The sequence below is a fragment of the Rhinatrema bivittatum genome, chromosome 3 (assembly GCF_901001135.1).
Source record: "Rhinatrema bivittatum chromosome 3, aRhiBiv1.1, whole genome shotgun sequence".
Classification (NCBI taxonomy): domain Eukaryota; kingdom Metazoa; phylum Chordata; class Amphibia; order Gymnophiona; family Rhinatrematidae; genus Rhinatrema; species Rhinatrema bivittatum.
In genome coordinates this window covers 163,065,171-163,081,685 of record NC_042617.1, presented here as the reverse complement: position 1 = coordinate 163,081,685, position 16,515 = coordinate 163,065,171, and the positions used below count along the sequence as shown (strand labels likewise).

Genomic DNA, 16,515 nt, shown 5'->3' with positions numbered 1-16,515 from the left:
GTCTCCAATCCCTGCTCGTTAACACCTACAACTGGGAGAGATGGTCCCTCAAGGACCTCACAACCTCCCAGAAGACAAAATGCTCTCAATCCTAAGACTTTTCTTTTTTTTTTTTTTGCTTTTGGTCTAGGTACAGAACAGCAGGTTTTGCACCACCTCCATCTGCTAGAGACAGAGAAATACTGAAGAGTTGCAGGTGGCACAACGGGTTAAGAGGCAGAACCTATAAAACTTTTTCTGTCTCCATCTGCTGGAAGAAAGGGAAAACCTAGGAGTCTGGACTGATCTGGGCATGTTCAGGGAACTTTTGAAAACTGACGTGTTAAAAAAAAAAAAAAAAAGGAAAACACAGTACGAATATAAGGCAGCACAGTAATTGTTTGCATAGGTCAGCAAAAAAGATAGAACCAGTCCTGTTCATCGCTCGTTGAAAATTCTTACAAGTAAGACAAAGAACAACCGTGAACTTTGAACAGTAATCGGATGACATTTTGTTCTGATCTGATGCTGTATGCTCAGCATCTAAAAGCTTATGCACTGACAAGATGTTAGCTATTTTAACTACATATTTCTCTTACAGAGTATGCTATTGTCTGTTCTGCTCCCCCTTCTCCTGTCCGCTTAAGCTATATTCCTGGCATATTTGCATGGCAGTTTTATTTATAACAAGAGGACTGAGAACTAGTGATTGTGCTGTAAAGATAATTTGCTATGGCAGACATTAGGCACTATATCAAATGCTGAACAGCACATAAATCAGTTTAAGAGGGGAGAGTGTAAAACCGCATATTGTTCTAATTCAATATTTCTTCAAAGAGCGATAAGATAGCTAAACAAGTCAAAATTTGACTATCCCACCCCTCTCACCAGTGAAATTTTGCCTAGCTGGATAAAAAAAGAGGCAGGGTGGGGGGTGTTCCAGAAGCATGGATAAAATGTTTCCAGATAACGCCGATATTCAGAAATAGCTGGATAAGTCTGGTCGAAAAATCACTGTCAAAATTATCCAACTAACTTCAGCTGGTTATATTCAGTGACAGATTTCTCCATCTAAGTGCTATTGACTACCTAGGTAAAGGTGCCCACGTAACTTGCTTGCTCACCAGCCCACTACATATTGACCTCTATTTTCTTACCTGCTCCTTAACTGCATAATCCAATATTACTGCAGACACACAAAGCAGACGCATCTTAGCTCAGAAAAAAGTGAGGGTAACACTTCATTTATTTCATGCAACTGTTTTAGAAAAAAAAAAGGGCACTATGTTCCACACTGGGGCTACACCACCTTAAGTTGTGCCATTACTTTATCTCCAAGGGTGATTTTGTCCTGCACTTCTCTTTGCTTAGAAGCAGCGACTTCTGTGCTACTTGGAGGCTGGTAGTACATTGCTCCTCAACATTCATTTGCTGGGGAGCGAAGTGCTTATAGATACAGGTCCTTATTGTACACTGATTTTGCTTGTGGTAACCAAACATATTTGCTGCAATGGATCATTTTACAACAACTTCTTTATACTTGTCATGCACTTTCAAGACCTGACCGAGTCATTGCTGGGAAAATGGATGGCCACAGTTAAGCTTCTTTAACACAAATGACAAAGTGTGTCCTTGCTGCACAATCTTGCCTGGCAGCCAGGTGATCACGATGCAAGATGGTGTTGTAAAATAAAACGGTAGACTAAAACTACTGTACCAGAAAGCTGCTTACCTTTAACCAGTAAAACATGGAACCAGGCTTAACACAGTTAGTGGTTCTGCTCAGACTGTGACAGCTGTAACCTATTTTAGTGCTAGCAGGTAAATAAATAACATTTCAGTAGAAAATGACTGTCAGAATTTGCAGTAGGAGGCTTCATTATCTGCAACGACTACAAGGTATAGAGTTAATTCAAATTACATGTTTTTTAAATAATCGAGAGACATTGTTCTGTAGTGTTCTGTTAGAAACCTTGCATTCTTGTCTTATACACACACACAAAAGAGCTGTTTATTCTGTGTCATAGCTCAGGATGGGTCCCAGCCACTTCTCAACCTCTGCCTCAGGCATGTTTTTCCTATGTGCATAATCTTCAACCTGGATATCAACAATGAGGAAAGAAAGCATTAGCATGCATCAGACTAGTATACTGTCAATTACCAGCATCTGGCACTGGCAAAGGAGTTACCAGGACGGTCTGCAAAGGTTTTAAGACAGTTTCAGCATGAAGATTAGCCAAAAAAAAAAAAAAAGATATTGTTGGACAACAGCCTTTGAAATCATACAGTTTACTATAGATGCAGCATCTGTCAGTTCAGATCACATCAGAAGAAGGAACCCTATATGATCTCCAAAGCTCATGTATATCATTGCCTTTGGAGAGCTTTCATGTTATTGATCCAATAAAAGCTTTAGTACAGCCTGTAAAGAACCCAATTTTACCTACAACTAACAGCTACTAGAACTCCGTACTGCACTGAGCACTGCACAGTATTTTCTGGTTGACAAATATGAATGAATAAATAAAAACCACAGCACCTCAGAATAATATTGCATTTTCAGACATGGATACAATCTAGCATTTTCAGGAGCCTCAATAATGAGAAATTACTACTTATCTGAAAATTTCCTTTTCTTTAGTATAGATAGGTGGATCCAGAACAAGTGGGTTATGCACCTGTACCAGCAAACTGAGACGGAGCAAAGCTGACATGACAGTATATATGCTCCTGCAGTGACATCAGTCCGCCAGAATTCTCTGCAAAAGCCAACTGTGGACAAACTAATAAAACTTGATTATTAACAGATAACATTCCAGCACCCAGCCGACAGGAAACACTTAGCTCAGACAAAAAATGTATTAACACTAGTTTAGGGACTGGATTAATACTTATTAGTAACCCCTGGAATACGCAGCCACATAGGAGGATAATAGCACAACCTGCTGACAGCCAAGGGTGGGAAGGTGGATCCACCTGTCTATACTAAAGGAAAGGAAATTAAGAGGTAAGTAATAATTTCTCATTTCATAGAGTTTAGACAGGTGAATCCAGAGCAACTGGGATGTACCAAAGCTACTTCCGAACAGGGTGGGAGGCTGCTCGAGGTCCAATCAAAACTGCACGTGCAAAGGCTGCGATCTCCCAGGCCTGCACATCCAGACGATAATACCTGGAAAAGGGGGTGTAAGGAGGAGCATGTCACAGCTCGGAAAATATTGATGGGAGACAACAATCTAACCTTCGCCCATGACCCTAGTGGAAAGAGCCCTAACCTGACTAGGCAACGGCTGCTCAACATCCACATAGGTGAATACCTCCTTAATTCACGAGCTATTGTAGCCAATGAGGCTGGCTCACCCTGTTTACCTCCACCGTGGAGAACAAACAGGTGATCCGTCTTCCTGAGAGACTTAGAAACCTCTATATACCTCACGATGTGTCTCTTGACATCCAAGGGCTGATATCCTCCCCATCTCTTCCCCTGTCCGGAAACAGCAGGGAAATGGACTGGTTCAAGTGAAAAATTGAAACCAGTTTTAGCAAAAAGGATGGAACAAAGTCATTCGAAGGAATGGCTCCTGGCAAAACAAGGTCTGCAGTGTGGATACTCTACCCGCAGAACAAATCGCCACAAGAAACACAGTTTTCAAGGTCAGTAACTGCAAGGAGAGGTTACACATCGGTCGAAAAGTGGGGCCCGCCAAAAAATCCAAAACCAGATTAAGATTTCACAAGGGCACTGGTAACCACAAGGGAGGATGAAGATGTTTCACTCCTTTCAAGAAATGGGACACATCTGGATGAGCCAACAAGGACCCACTATTCACATGACCCCTGAACAGGCAAGAGCTGCCACCTATACCTTTAAGGAATTAAGGGCCAATCTTTTACTCAATCCATCCTGCAAAATTTCCAAAATGAGTGGGATCTTAACCGAATGAGGAACAGCCCCTTGATCTTCACACCAAGCCTCAAACACGTGCCAAATGAGCACATAGGCTAAGGAAGTGGAGAACTTTCTCGCTTATAGCAAGGTGGCAATCCCCGCAGTAGAATATCCACACCAGCAAGCGAGCCCTCTTAAGGGCCATACAGTAAGACAAAATTGAGTCGAATTTTCATAATGAACAAGCCTCTGCTGCAGCAGATCCCTGTGCACTGGAAGCCTGAGGGGGGAGTCTACCAGGAGCCTTTTCAGATCTGCATACCATGGTCTCCTAGGCCAATCTGGTGCCACCAGAAGCACCATTCTCCTATGACCCTCGATCTGGATCACTCTGCCCAACATGGGCCAAGGGAGGGAGACATATAGCAGCTCTCCCTCCAGCCACGCCTACACAAGGGCATCAATTCCCAAGGACTTTGGATCTCTCCTGTGACTGAAGAACCTTTGAGGTGCAAGAAGTCGCTAGTAGGTCCAGGCTATTTCCTGAGATACTTGCTGGCTCTTGGTTCTTCCCTGCTGATTGATGTAAGCCACTGTCATTGCATTGTCCAACATCATTCAGACCTCTCGACCCTGCAATTGGTTGCCGAACCACAAGCATGCCAACCGAACTGCATGGGCTTACAGCTGATTCTCCAGAGAGACTCTTTTGGACTCCAGTGCCCTTGCGCTGTCAGCTCCTGACAATGAACTCCCAACCTTGGAGGCTCGTATTTGTCGTGAGCACCAGCCAGTCCGGTAAGCTTAGGGAAATATCCTCTTTCAGATGATCCACCTTTAATCACCATTGCAGGTGAGTGCATGTGAAGCTGAATTGAATATTTCTGAGACTGTGGTCTCCAATGAGACAGGGGGCGCTGAAGAGGATGCATATGTGCCCTCGCCCATGGCACCACTTCTAGGGTCGTTGCCATCAATCCGAGGACCTGAAGATAGGACCACACTGTTGGGTATATTGTGTTCATCAATAGACGCACCTGCGCCATTAACTTCTGAATACGACCCTCCAGCAGGAACAACCTGCCCTGCCTCGTGTCCATTTGAACACCGAGATACTCTAGCAACTGAAATGGCTGAAGACTGCTCTTGACCAGGTTCACCACCCAACCGAACTCCTGAAACAAGGAGATCACCTTGCGTGACACCAGGAGGCTCTCTTCCAGAGTCTTGGCCCGAATCAGTCAGTCGTCCAAGTATGGGTGGACCAGAATCCCATCCTCTCTCAGCTCTGCTGCCACCACCATCAGAACCTTGAAAAAAGATCTGGGTGCAGTGGCCAGACCAAAAGGCAGCACTCAAAACTGATAATGATGTCCCCAAACCGCAAAAAATGTTGATGCTCTAGCCTGATGGGAACAAGCAGGTCCACCTCAGACAGATCCAAGGACATCAAACTCCCCATACTGCAAGGCCATTAACAATGAACACAAGGTTTTCCTGCGAAAATGAGTCACCTGCAAATGATGGTTGACCTCTTTGAGATCCAGGATGGGATGGAAAGAACCCTCCTTCTTGGGCATAACAAAATAAATGGAATATCGGCCTGTATATTCTTGAGATGTGGGCACTGGAACCACAGCCCTCAGACTGAGAAGCCTTGACAATGTACACTCTACTGCCTGCCTCTTCTGTGGGGAGTGTTAGGGAGATACCATGAACACGTTACGAGGAACACTGTGAAACTCTGGTACATGTCCATTTCGCATCACTTCCAGGACCCACTGGTCTGACGTGATTTCGACCCACCTCTGATAAGAGAGGCAACCCTGTTCCTAGGGATGGGTCAGCACACCTTTATTGGGAGGGGGGGTTCCACTACCCAAGCCTGCAACCCGTCTGTGCTGTTTGGGACGAAAGGACTGAAACCTCTCAAAAGGTTGAATCCTCCGAAAGGCTGTAGGGTCGAAAACATTTGGATTACCTAGCACGACCTCTCAAGCTAAAGGAGCGCAGCATCTGCTTCTTATCCTTTGATAACCGAGGAACTGGGGACTTGACCCACTTGGCCATTTTCTCCAATTCGCTCCCAAACAAGAGCAAGCCTTTAAGGGGTAACTTCATAAGGTTGTCTTGGAGGTCACACTGGCCAAACAATTTCTCAGCCATAACTGACGCCTGGCCGCTATTACCGAAGCCACCTGTCTAGCTGAGGTGTGGACCAAATCGCAGACCACATCTGCCAAAAAGGCAGCTGCTGGCTCCATCACTGCCTTGGAATTCATACCAGAATCACTGACCTCCTGAGAGAGAAGTAAACAGGAGTGAGCCACCAGGGAACAACAAGAACCTATCTGCAAAGTCATTACCACTGCTTTAAATGCTTGCTTTTAAGATGGCCTCAATTCTCATATCATGCGCATTCTTCAAGGCTGCTCCTCCCTCTATGGGGATTGTCATCTGCTTGGTGACGGCACACACAAATGTATCCACTTTCGGAAAGTGTAATTGCTCTGTCACAGCTGGATCCATTTCCAAGATTCATTCTCCTTTGAAATTAGCTTCCGAGGCGGTCCACTCAAAATCAATTAATTCTTGAATGGCCTCCATAACAGACAAAAACAAGAGGCTTTATGCAAAGAGGTCAAATTGGGATCTTTCTTTGGCTCAGACATGGTTTCCACCCCAGGGACTCCCAGCATCTTTAATGTCTGAGAAATCAGAGCTGGTAACTCAGCTCTATGAAAGAATTGCAACATTCCTGGAGGAATTTCCCCATCCTCGAGGAAATAAAATCGACTTCATCATCTGTGCCATCTGGGTCCCTGTTGGGAAGATAGGTTGCTAATCTAGGTGTACTTTGACATTTAACTGCAGCACCAGACGTGTGGGAGTTCACCACTTGCAACTCTAACCTGGCATGATTGGGCAGGGTCAAAGACTTCACCTGAAGAAAGGACTACAATCCTTGAAAAAATTCCACCCAAGAAAAGGCAGAAGGATCCATGCCAAAACCAGAAGGCACCTGTCCTGTGCCCACTGAACTACCTTCCTCTGCTGATGAACCAGCTAAGGGAGTTCCAAAGTCAGGCACTTCTTCTGACACATCTTTACCCAGGCCGGCATTGGGCTGGGAAGAACCGAGCTTAGTAAAATCAAATGACGGCAATTCCCCCGAGCCTCCAAGCAGAACTGACACAAGTTAGAGGGAACACCAAGCTGAGATGCCCAAATATGACAAGCAGCATAGAGGGTAAGGCGCTTAGGTTTCTTTGCTATAAGCACCATCAGACTGTCAGTACACTTTAACAGGTGACTGAATAGTGAGCGTCCAGCTGTATTCGCTTGTAAAAAAATTAGGCATCTAAATTTAAGCATACAGCTCTGTGCCTTGACGAGCATCCCAAAACTGAACACCCTCAATGCCGCTCAGAGTGTGCATATAGGTCAGTGCATGCCTCAAATAGACACTGCTACCAACTGGACACCCAAGCAAGCACCCAACTAAGCATCCAAAAACTGGATGCATAACTGGACACACAGGGAGACGCACTCACACGAACCGATGGTCTTGAAGAGGGCAGCCTAATGTGTACGAAAACGCTGCTGTGGTCTATCACGCAGTGCATAGTGATAAGCCTAAGAGTGAGGCCTAGCCCAAAAACGCTGCTCAACCCGCCAGACTGCCAATGTCCTCTAAACTCCCTCGGAGGCAGGAACAAACATCGGATCGGCACGCTGAGCATGGAGACCAGGGGAAAGAGGAATTGCTACAAAAATCCCTTCTTCTCTGTTCTTTTTTTTTTTGCTTTACCTGAGAGCTCGGCCCATCCTGGATGAATATAGAATCTGTCTCCAGCTACGGGGGGAGAGGGCATATACCATCACTACTGTGCTTGGCTTCATGCACCCGCTTGCCTTTCAACTGACTTTTACAGCTAAGTCCATGCCGGCTGAAAACCAGCTACCAGACCAAGGCACTCATCTGAGGGAAAATCCAATATTTATCACTTCAGGAATTCTCAACTGAGGGAGGGACCATATGGTATCCCCACAGGAGAGCAGGGCAAATTTATTTTCTTTTTTCTTTTCTCCTTCTGAAAACTTTAAACAATCCCTAGTAGGGAGATGCATGTTCACCATCTGCTGGAGACGGAGAATACTGGCGGGCTGATGTCACTGAAGGAGTATATAATGTCAGTTTTGTTCCATCTCCATCTGCTGGTAGCGGTGCATAACCCACTTGTTCTGGATCCACTTTTCTAAACGCTAAGAAACAGTAACTTCCCCATTCCTCTGCCCCTTGATTAAACATTAGTGCAATGCACACTGGGGTTTGTTGGTTCTTGTGTTCCACAGAAGGATTTATGGTATCACAATTTAAGTTTTAATGCACATGGAGGTCCATATTCAGTCACCGGAGGTATAATCAATAGTGCAGCTGCATTATTGAATATAGCCGGCTAAATTTAGGACAGCTCTTAGGTCAGACCAGACCTAGCTGGCTAAGTAATCCGGCTAACTCTGAATACCTGAGTTAGCCACTTAACTTAGGCGGCAAACCCAACTTCTCTCAATTATGCTCCCGAAACACTCCTAACTTATCCAGCTAAATTCTAGCCAGCTAACATAGTTGTCAGTGGGAAAAATAGATGACAATTTTCTGGGTAAATATAAGGGCTGATTTTGGTGGACAGAAACATTACTCAGCCTCTCTACTCCTGTGTTGGCCCTAGGAAGAGTGTGGAAACATTTGGATCAGAGATTGCACTCAGTACCAGGGATAAGGAGAGCCTGAACTAGTGATGCATTCTCCAAGACCAGAACAAAATTGTGCGTTTTGACTATTACAAAACAGGGTACAGGTTAAAAATGGTTCAAACTGACAACTAAAGGCTCTAGAAACACATTCTTCTCTTACACAAAAGGGCTCTGAAAACTGGAAAAGTTGAAACTAGTCAATCTAACTGGCCGATTTGCCCTTGCCCAGATTAATAAACTACTCTGTGTAGGGATAAGAATCTCCTGAACTGAGCCTACATCATTTGATAGCATTCTTTTTGGCAAATATTACTCAAGTCACTACCCACTTCAAATATTTCAGCATTAACACTTATGTGCAAGACCTGCTCCTGCAGCTGCTGCAGACATCAATATTTAAGGTAGGGTATGAAAAGATATCAAAATTATACCCATCTTGGTTTCCCACATATTCTATGGTCAGGGCCGGCGGAAGCACTAGGCAAACTAGGCCTGGGCCTAGGGTGCCAAGCATTAGGGGGTGTGGTATACCGAGGGGAACCTATGCCCCCAGGCGCAGGGCCATAGGGGGGGTGATGGCCGACATGAGAGGCCCATGCTGCCGCTGGTGGACCTCATCTCACCTGTGGGTGAGCAGGGAACTACAACAGGAAGATTGGCAGAGCCCCAAAGAAAAAGGTCACATTCAAACCTGCACGTGTTCCTCCTCCTTCCTGCCTGCACAGCCCTGGAAGAAAAATGTTGCCAGAGCTGCATAGGCAGAAAGGTGGAGGAGCATCTGCCGCGTACAGAAGAAGAGCACTGTTAATAGGCCGCCACATAGCCCACCTCGCGGTGGCCAGAGAAGAAGAGGAAACCTGGTAGCAGGGCTGCCGTGGATTCAACGTCGCAGGCAGCCAGAGAAGATCAGGGCTGCTGCAGAGCCCATCTTGCAGCAACCCACACAGAGGAGGCCCAGAGGTGAGAGAGAGACTGAGTGTGTGTGTGTGTGTGTGTGTATGAGATGAGTTGAGAGACTATGTGGGAGTGAGGACCTGCATGTTTGGACAGACAGCATGTGAGAGCCTCTGTGTGTGAGGGACAGCATATGGGAGTGAGAGACTGTGTGTGAGAGTGAGATAGCATGTGCACGAGAGAGACAGTGTTTATGTATGTAAGAGAGAGAGCATGTGAGAGTGAGCGCTGTGGATGAGAGAGACTGCATGTGAGAGCCTGTGCGTGTGTGTCTGTGTATATGTGTATGTGTAAGAGAAACTGGATGTGAGTGTGAGAACCTGTGTGTGTGTATGTGTGTGAGATAGACAGAGTGTGAGAATGAGAAAATGATTGTGTGTTTGAGGGAAGAAGACAGATGGAGAGAAAAGAAATAGAAAAAAAAAAAAAGACCCTGTAAAAGGAATTGGCAAAAAAACAAGAAAGGGAAGGTGGAAAAAAAAAAAAAGCCTGTGACCAACTGATTAGAAAATTAAGATCAGACAGCAAAGGTAAAAAAAAAAAAAATTTACTTTTTAGTGATTGGCATATGTTATTTTTGGGAATGTGCAAGTGTAGCACTTTCTCTATGCCGATCTCGCAATGTATGAGATCAGCATGGAGGAAGTGGAAGCCCGCAAATATTTAATACCGCGGGGCCTGCACAGAGGAGGCAGCAGAACAGGCTTCAGTGCCAGTAGCAGCAATTGGCACCTCCCCAAATATCCACGGGACAGCAGTAGTAGAGGAATGAGAGAGGCTCTGAGGTTGCTGGCAAAAGAAAGAGGGGGGGGGCTGCCTTCAGTGTGTGCATGTGTATGAATAGGAGTCTGCCTGAGGCTGTATCTGTGTATGAGAACGAATGGGTGTTTTCCTGGAGTTTGTCTGTGTGAGAATAGGTGCCTGCCTGTGTGTGGTGTATGTGTGAGAATAAATTGGTGCCTGCTTGGGGGGTGTGTGTGTGTGTGTGAATGAATGTGTGCATGCCTGGGGGGTGGGGAGGGAGCGGTGTGAGAATAAATAGGAGTCTACCTGGGGGTGTATGTGTGTGAATGCATGGGTGCCTGCCTGAGGGTGTGTCTGTGTATGAGAATGAATGTGTGTCTTCCTGGGGTTTGTATGTGTGAGAATAGGTGCCTGCCTGTGTGTGGTGTATGTGTGTGTGAGAATGAATTGTTGCCTGCCTGGGGGTCTGTGTGTGTGTGTGTGAGAATGATTGTGTGCATGCCTGGGGGGTGGGGAGGGAGCGGTGTGAGAATGAATGGGAGCTGCCTGGGGGGTCAGTGTGGGTGTATAGGGGTGTGTGTTTGAGAATGACTGGGAGCGTGCCAGGGTGTGTGTTTGTGTGTATGTGAGGGAGCCAGTAAGAGTGAGAGCTTGTGTGTGTATGAGAGAATCCAGGGGAATGAGAGCTTGTGTATGGGTGTGGTGTTGGGGGGAGAGAGGGTCTTAGAGCCTGAAAAAGTGTGTCAATGTCTGTGAGAGAGAGGGAGGTCATGGTGGGTATAAGAGCATGTATGTGTGTGTCTGTGACAGTGTATGTGTGAGAAAGAATGAACATGTGAGAATATGTGAGAGAGAGGATAAAGTTTGTGCGCTCCCCTAACCTAATCCTCGACAATTTCAGAGTGACTGGAAATCAAGAGTTCCCAGATATGGACAGCAGGAGCTTTTTAAAATCCTTATTAGTTTTAATTACTGGGTGTTATTTGTTATGTATGCTCTTTTGAAATATACTATTGGTGCTTGGGAAATTTTTAAAAAAATTATTTGATTTTAATTAATAGAAATTATTCTATTTATCAGTAGTTTTAAAATATTCTTTTATTAGAATGGTTTTACTATTATAATTGATGCTTTATGTTTCTTGATTTTATTTGGGAGGAGGAATAGCCTAGTGGTTAGACCAGTGGGCTACGAACCAGGAGACCAGGGTTCAAGTCCCGCTGTCACTCCTTGTGATCTTGGGCAAGTCACTTTACCCTCCATTGTCTCAGGTACAAAACTTAGATTGTAATCCCTCTGGGGATAGAGAAATACCTACAATATCTGAATGTAAACCGATGTGATATCTCAGATCCAATGTCGGTATATAAAAATAATAAATAAATTATTTGTTTTATGATAAATGGTGGTTCTGTTTTTCCATTGTTACATTCAGAATTTGACTTCTTGGGGTTTCCATTTCAGTTTGTCTAATTTGTGAGGGTCTGTCTCTACTCTGTGTATGTGACCATGATGAGAGATTCTGCTAGCGTGTCTGTGTAGGGATCTATAGCAATAGGGGTTGTTTTGTTTCCTCGGTAGGTGGTGCATTGATATTCTGAGACCCAGTGTAATATTTACAGTGCTGCTTTTTCACAGGTAGGGTTATTGTTTGAGTCCTTGGTGATATTACTCTTATGTTACGATATGCTACGGCTTGCTGTATAGATTTTGAGTGTCTTTTTTGAGGGGTTTTCTGTTAGTTCACAATGTGTCTGGAATGGAAGATGCTTGTGTTGCTATTACTCAGGTCAATACAGTAAAGTGCGGCCGCGGTTACCCCGCTCCTAACCCGCTTTCTACTCACTTTCCGGCCGCGTTAGCCCTTCCTGCGATACACAATCCCCTTTAACCGATTCTTACCGCCTCTTTAAATCACCAGGTAACCCCTTCCGCCCGCGGCATGTATATTAGATGTAAACGATCTAATTAGCTATTCCCTCCCATATAGTAACGCGCGCCCCGACTATCGCTTTTTTACCCTGCTGTTTTGCCGCACGTTTAACCTGCTAACTTACCGCCTACCCTTACTCCTGCGTTAGAGGCAGGGGTAAGGGTAGACGGCAAACTTACCCCAGCCCCCGCTCACCTGCCCTGGCCGCGTCAATGGGTGCTGGTCTCTGGGGCAGCCCCAGTCCTCTCCCCCCTCCTCCCGAAGCAACGAAAGCGGAAAAAATCTAAAAAATCTAAAAAGCCCAAAAAAAAAAAGTAGCAACGAAGTGGACGGTTCTCCTACGCTCGGGATTGCCAGTCCTCTCTCCCCTCCTCCCGAAGCAAGGCGCGAAAAGCAGCCTTGCTTCGGGAGGAGGGGAGAGAGGACTGGCAGTGTAAAGCAACGACTTACTTTTTTCGCAGCCCTCCTCCGGAGACGGACATCGGCGGAGACGGATCGCGGCTCCCCTGCCTCCCAGCGAAGATGGATGCCTGCACGGGGTTTTCGCGCCTTGCCTCGGGAGGAGGGGAGAGAGGACTGGCAATCTCGAGCGAAGGAGAACCATCCACTTCCTGGTACCTGTCATTTCAAATGTCAGATACCAGCGTGTCCGTGAAGCATTAGGCTAGCGCACTGTATAGCGCTCTATACAGTAAAATGGGTTGCGCGGGCCTAACGCTTCACGGACGCTTCTTGGACGCGGCTTGCATTTGCAAGCAATTTAAATACAGTATCGAGCGGTAGGTGAGCCGGACTGTGCGTGCGGCAACCGTGGGTGCGCCCGGCACTAACGCAGCTCTTCCTACTGCTCCTTACTGTATCAGCCTGACTATGAGGTGATACCAGAGTTTGAAAATACTTTTTTGTTTGATGAGTTGTCAGGGAAACACCCAAGCTCCATTGTTGGGTGAATTTCCATGGATGCACAGTATGTTACAGAAGTGGAGGTGCAGGATTTATATTGACATTCTTTTCCTTCCTATATACTTTCCAGACTTCACTCTCATAGCCATATAGAATTAGATGAATAAAGCTATCAAATAATTTTAATAGTAGTTTTACTAGAGGTGTGAAACTGGCAGGCTTTTTAAAATTACGCAGAAGACCCTTTGGTCTTTCTTATTAAGACTTTTTTTATAGCCAATTTTAAAGCAGGGGACCATGTTATGGAGGTGGGTGTGATGAGGAAATATCATTTTGGCTCCCCCCCCCCTCAAATTCTTCTGTCTAGAGACGGCACTGATTTTCTGTGGCCTTAAGCAATAGTGCAAGAAGGATTGGGGAGGGAGTGTGTGTGCTGGAGAGGCACACAAATGCATTAGCCCCCGGGCGCCAGAGACTCTTGGTGCGCCACTGGGTGCGAGCCATATGGGGCCGCAAGTAGCGGCAAAGACGAGTTACGATTTGGCGGGCTACGAGCAGCGCCCAACCTGCTCGCGGCCCAGAAAACCACACACTCGGCGGGCATAATCAAGAATGAGGTAGGAGTTGGGCCAAAACCATGGGGTGGCGTGACCGGGAGGGGGGTGTGGAGGCGCAAGGCAGAAGGTTTGCCTAGGGTGTCTGATCCCCTTGCACCGGCTCTGCCTATGGTACCAATAAAAGGAACGGGTCTACCAAAACTGTTCAGACTAAAAGATTTCAGAGGTGGGCATGAATCCCTGGAATGTGCATGCTGGCAGTGTTACGGTACTGACTCCTGCTATCATAGAAGAGTTTAATTGCACTGAGCAGTACATTTCCAAAACACACAGAAAGGGGGTCTTTGAAAATTGTATACCGTGCCTGTGTGTAAAGGTAGGTGAACTACAACTAACCAGCAGAAACTTCCCCAATCAATCTCACATTCACCAAAAAGGAAAGCTAGTATTTTATTTCATCAAACTATGTCATTCAAAAAGTTCAACCTATATGTTTTATTTTATAGAATTTCTCATTACTCTAGACTCAGACATGGTATTAGAAATCTTGTGAAGTTGCTCCTTTAATGTGCATCCACCGCCTCGCAATGGGCCCCAAGCGGTAAGTTTTTTTTATAATTCAAACTTTATTAGAGACCAGTCATAACCAAATAAAAAAATAATAAACATGTGACATATCAGACTATCAGCCTTACAGTGTTTTCAAAACACAAAAATAGCATATATGTACAGAATAATCATTTCTAACAGAATACTGTTGCCCAGCTGTAAATGTCACATAGCAATAATTGGAAATCCGTACTGTGATACAATAAAACTTATGTTTCCATTCAGTCTCTTTTATTATTTACTCCCACAAACCCAGACCCTTCCCACCTCCTCCTCCAAGGGACTGCAATATAACTGAAACCAATCCTCTCCCTAATCCATCAAAAGATTTTGTCATCGAGAAGGCAAGGGGGTTCCTCAACCATTTATTTGCTTGCTTCTCCATACCAGGTAAGAGGACCAGGTCTTTTGAAAGGCTGGTACCCTTTTATGCTTATAAGCAGTGATGTTGCACAATCTATAGAGTTCATCAGTGCGAATTTCGACATGAGCTAGGGTGGGCACTGTGCGTTCCCTCCATTTGTTGGCCATTTCACATCTAGCTGCTGTGGTAATAAATTTTACAAGGTGCTGTTGCTGTTTATTCCCTGTGGCATATGGGTGATTTAACAATGCCGTTTTAGGTGTCAAGTTAATCTCAATTTGGATAATCATGGTAAGCCACTTAGATATATCCTGCCACAGTGTTTGGATGGCTGGACATATCCACCAGAGATGGCAGAACATCCCCTGTTCACCACATCCCTTCCAGCACTTATCCGACACGCTTGGGTAGATTTGGTGAAGCCGGGATGGCGTATAATACCATCTATATAAAAGTTTAAATCCATTCTCCACTAATGTGGTGGACAGCAGGTCCTTGCTCAGTGTGCCTTATATCCTTGGCCAAAAATCCTCCTCTTGCACCTCTCCAAAATCCGTCTCCCATGCCCTCACAAATTTAGGCGTGTCTTTAGTTTCCTGATTCAGTAATTTATAAATCTTAGACATTGTTTTCTGTACTCTATCCGCTGAATGACAGTATACCTCAAACATGGTGACATGTTCATAGCGCTATACTATCGATTTTTGTGGCTTATACCATTTTGTATACCGCTCATAGTCTCCACTTCTCATTAGCTAGGTAGGATTCATGTCATTAAGATAAATATACTGCCTAGATTCTGTTGGCGTTTTTTTTCAGATCCTGCGGGACTGGCAAAAAAAGTTTCTTCAATTTATTTGGAATTGGAGACCACCAAGAGTGGCGCAAGCTGTTCTATGTCGTTCTAAGCATCAGGGGGTTCTGGGGTTTCCTAATCTGGTCCTTTATTATGTGGCTTCTCAACTGAGGGCAATAATTGCATGGCATAGTAGAACTTTGTGTAAATTATGGACTGTGATGGAGCAGGATTTCGTGGGCCTTCCTTCCATGGAGTATTTGGTCTGGTCCCTGGGCAGCGCTTCTGAACTTTTGAAAAATGTCTCCCCGTCCTCCCAGGTTACACTTACAATATTTATTTATTTATTTTATTTATTTAGATTTTTTAGATTCGCTTTTCAGGGCAAGTTGATAAGGGACCATTTAGTTTGATCTCGTTCATCTTTTTCACTTAAGTTATTCCCTCCAGGGATGGAGAGATCTTCCAATGCCTTTGGAGACGAATTATATCTTGCCAAAAATCTCATAAACTGTTTACGGTCTAATTTGGAGACAGAACCATAGCCCCCTGAATTATCCATACATGGATTTATAGTCATGTTACAGTCACCTGCCAAAATAAGATATCCTTCGCTCTGGGTCATGATAGTATCTGCTAAATTAGAAAAAAAAACCTTCCTTGTTGTACATTAGGAGCGTATATACTTAATAGTGTGTATTTTTCCCTGGCCACATTTATTACCATTATAAACCGACCTTGCGGGTCTCGTTGGCACCCCACAAGCTCAAAAGCAAAATCCTTCTGAAAAAGAATCCTGACTCCTGAGTACCGTGCCCTCTTCGAACTGGCAGACCAATATTGCACTGCATACAAGTCTGAGCGCATCAAATGCTCAAATCTCCCTTTCAGATGAGTCTCCTGCACCATTGCGACTGCGACATTTGCCTTATGAATATCTTTTAATAATTATTTCCTCTTGCGAGGATAGTTTAATCCTTTAACATTTAAGGATAGAATTTTAAAGGATGCCATTTATTCCAAGTAGAA

At 45.0% G+C, this 16,515-nt stretch overlaps 1 protein-coding gene across 3 annotated transcripts in view; it reads right to left on the bottom strand.

The window, feature by feature from the left end:
• Positions 1–349: 349 nt before the first annotated feature.
• The window catches only part of MTR (5-methyltetrahydrofolate-homocysteine methyltransferase), a 357,506-nt gene continuing 341,340 nt past the window's right edge, over positions 350–16,515 (bottom strand). For all 3 annotated transcript variants that reach the window (XM_029593902.1, XM_029593903.1, XM_029593904.1), the window contains one exon: positions 350–2,077. In XM_029593902.1, the coding sequence (XP_029449762.1) occupies positions 1,991–2,077 (87 nt within the window). In that variant the 3' untranslated portion in view covers positions 350–1,990. The remainder of the gene's footprint in view (positions 2,078–16,515) is intronic.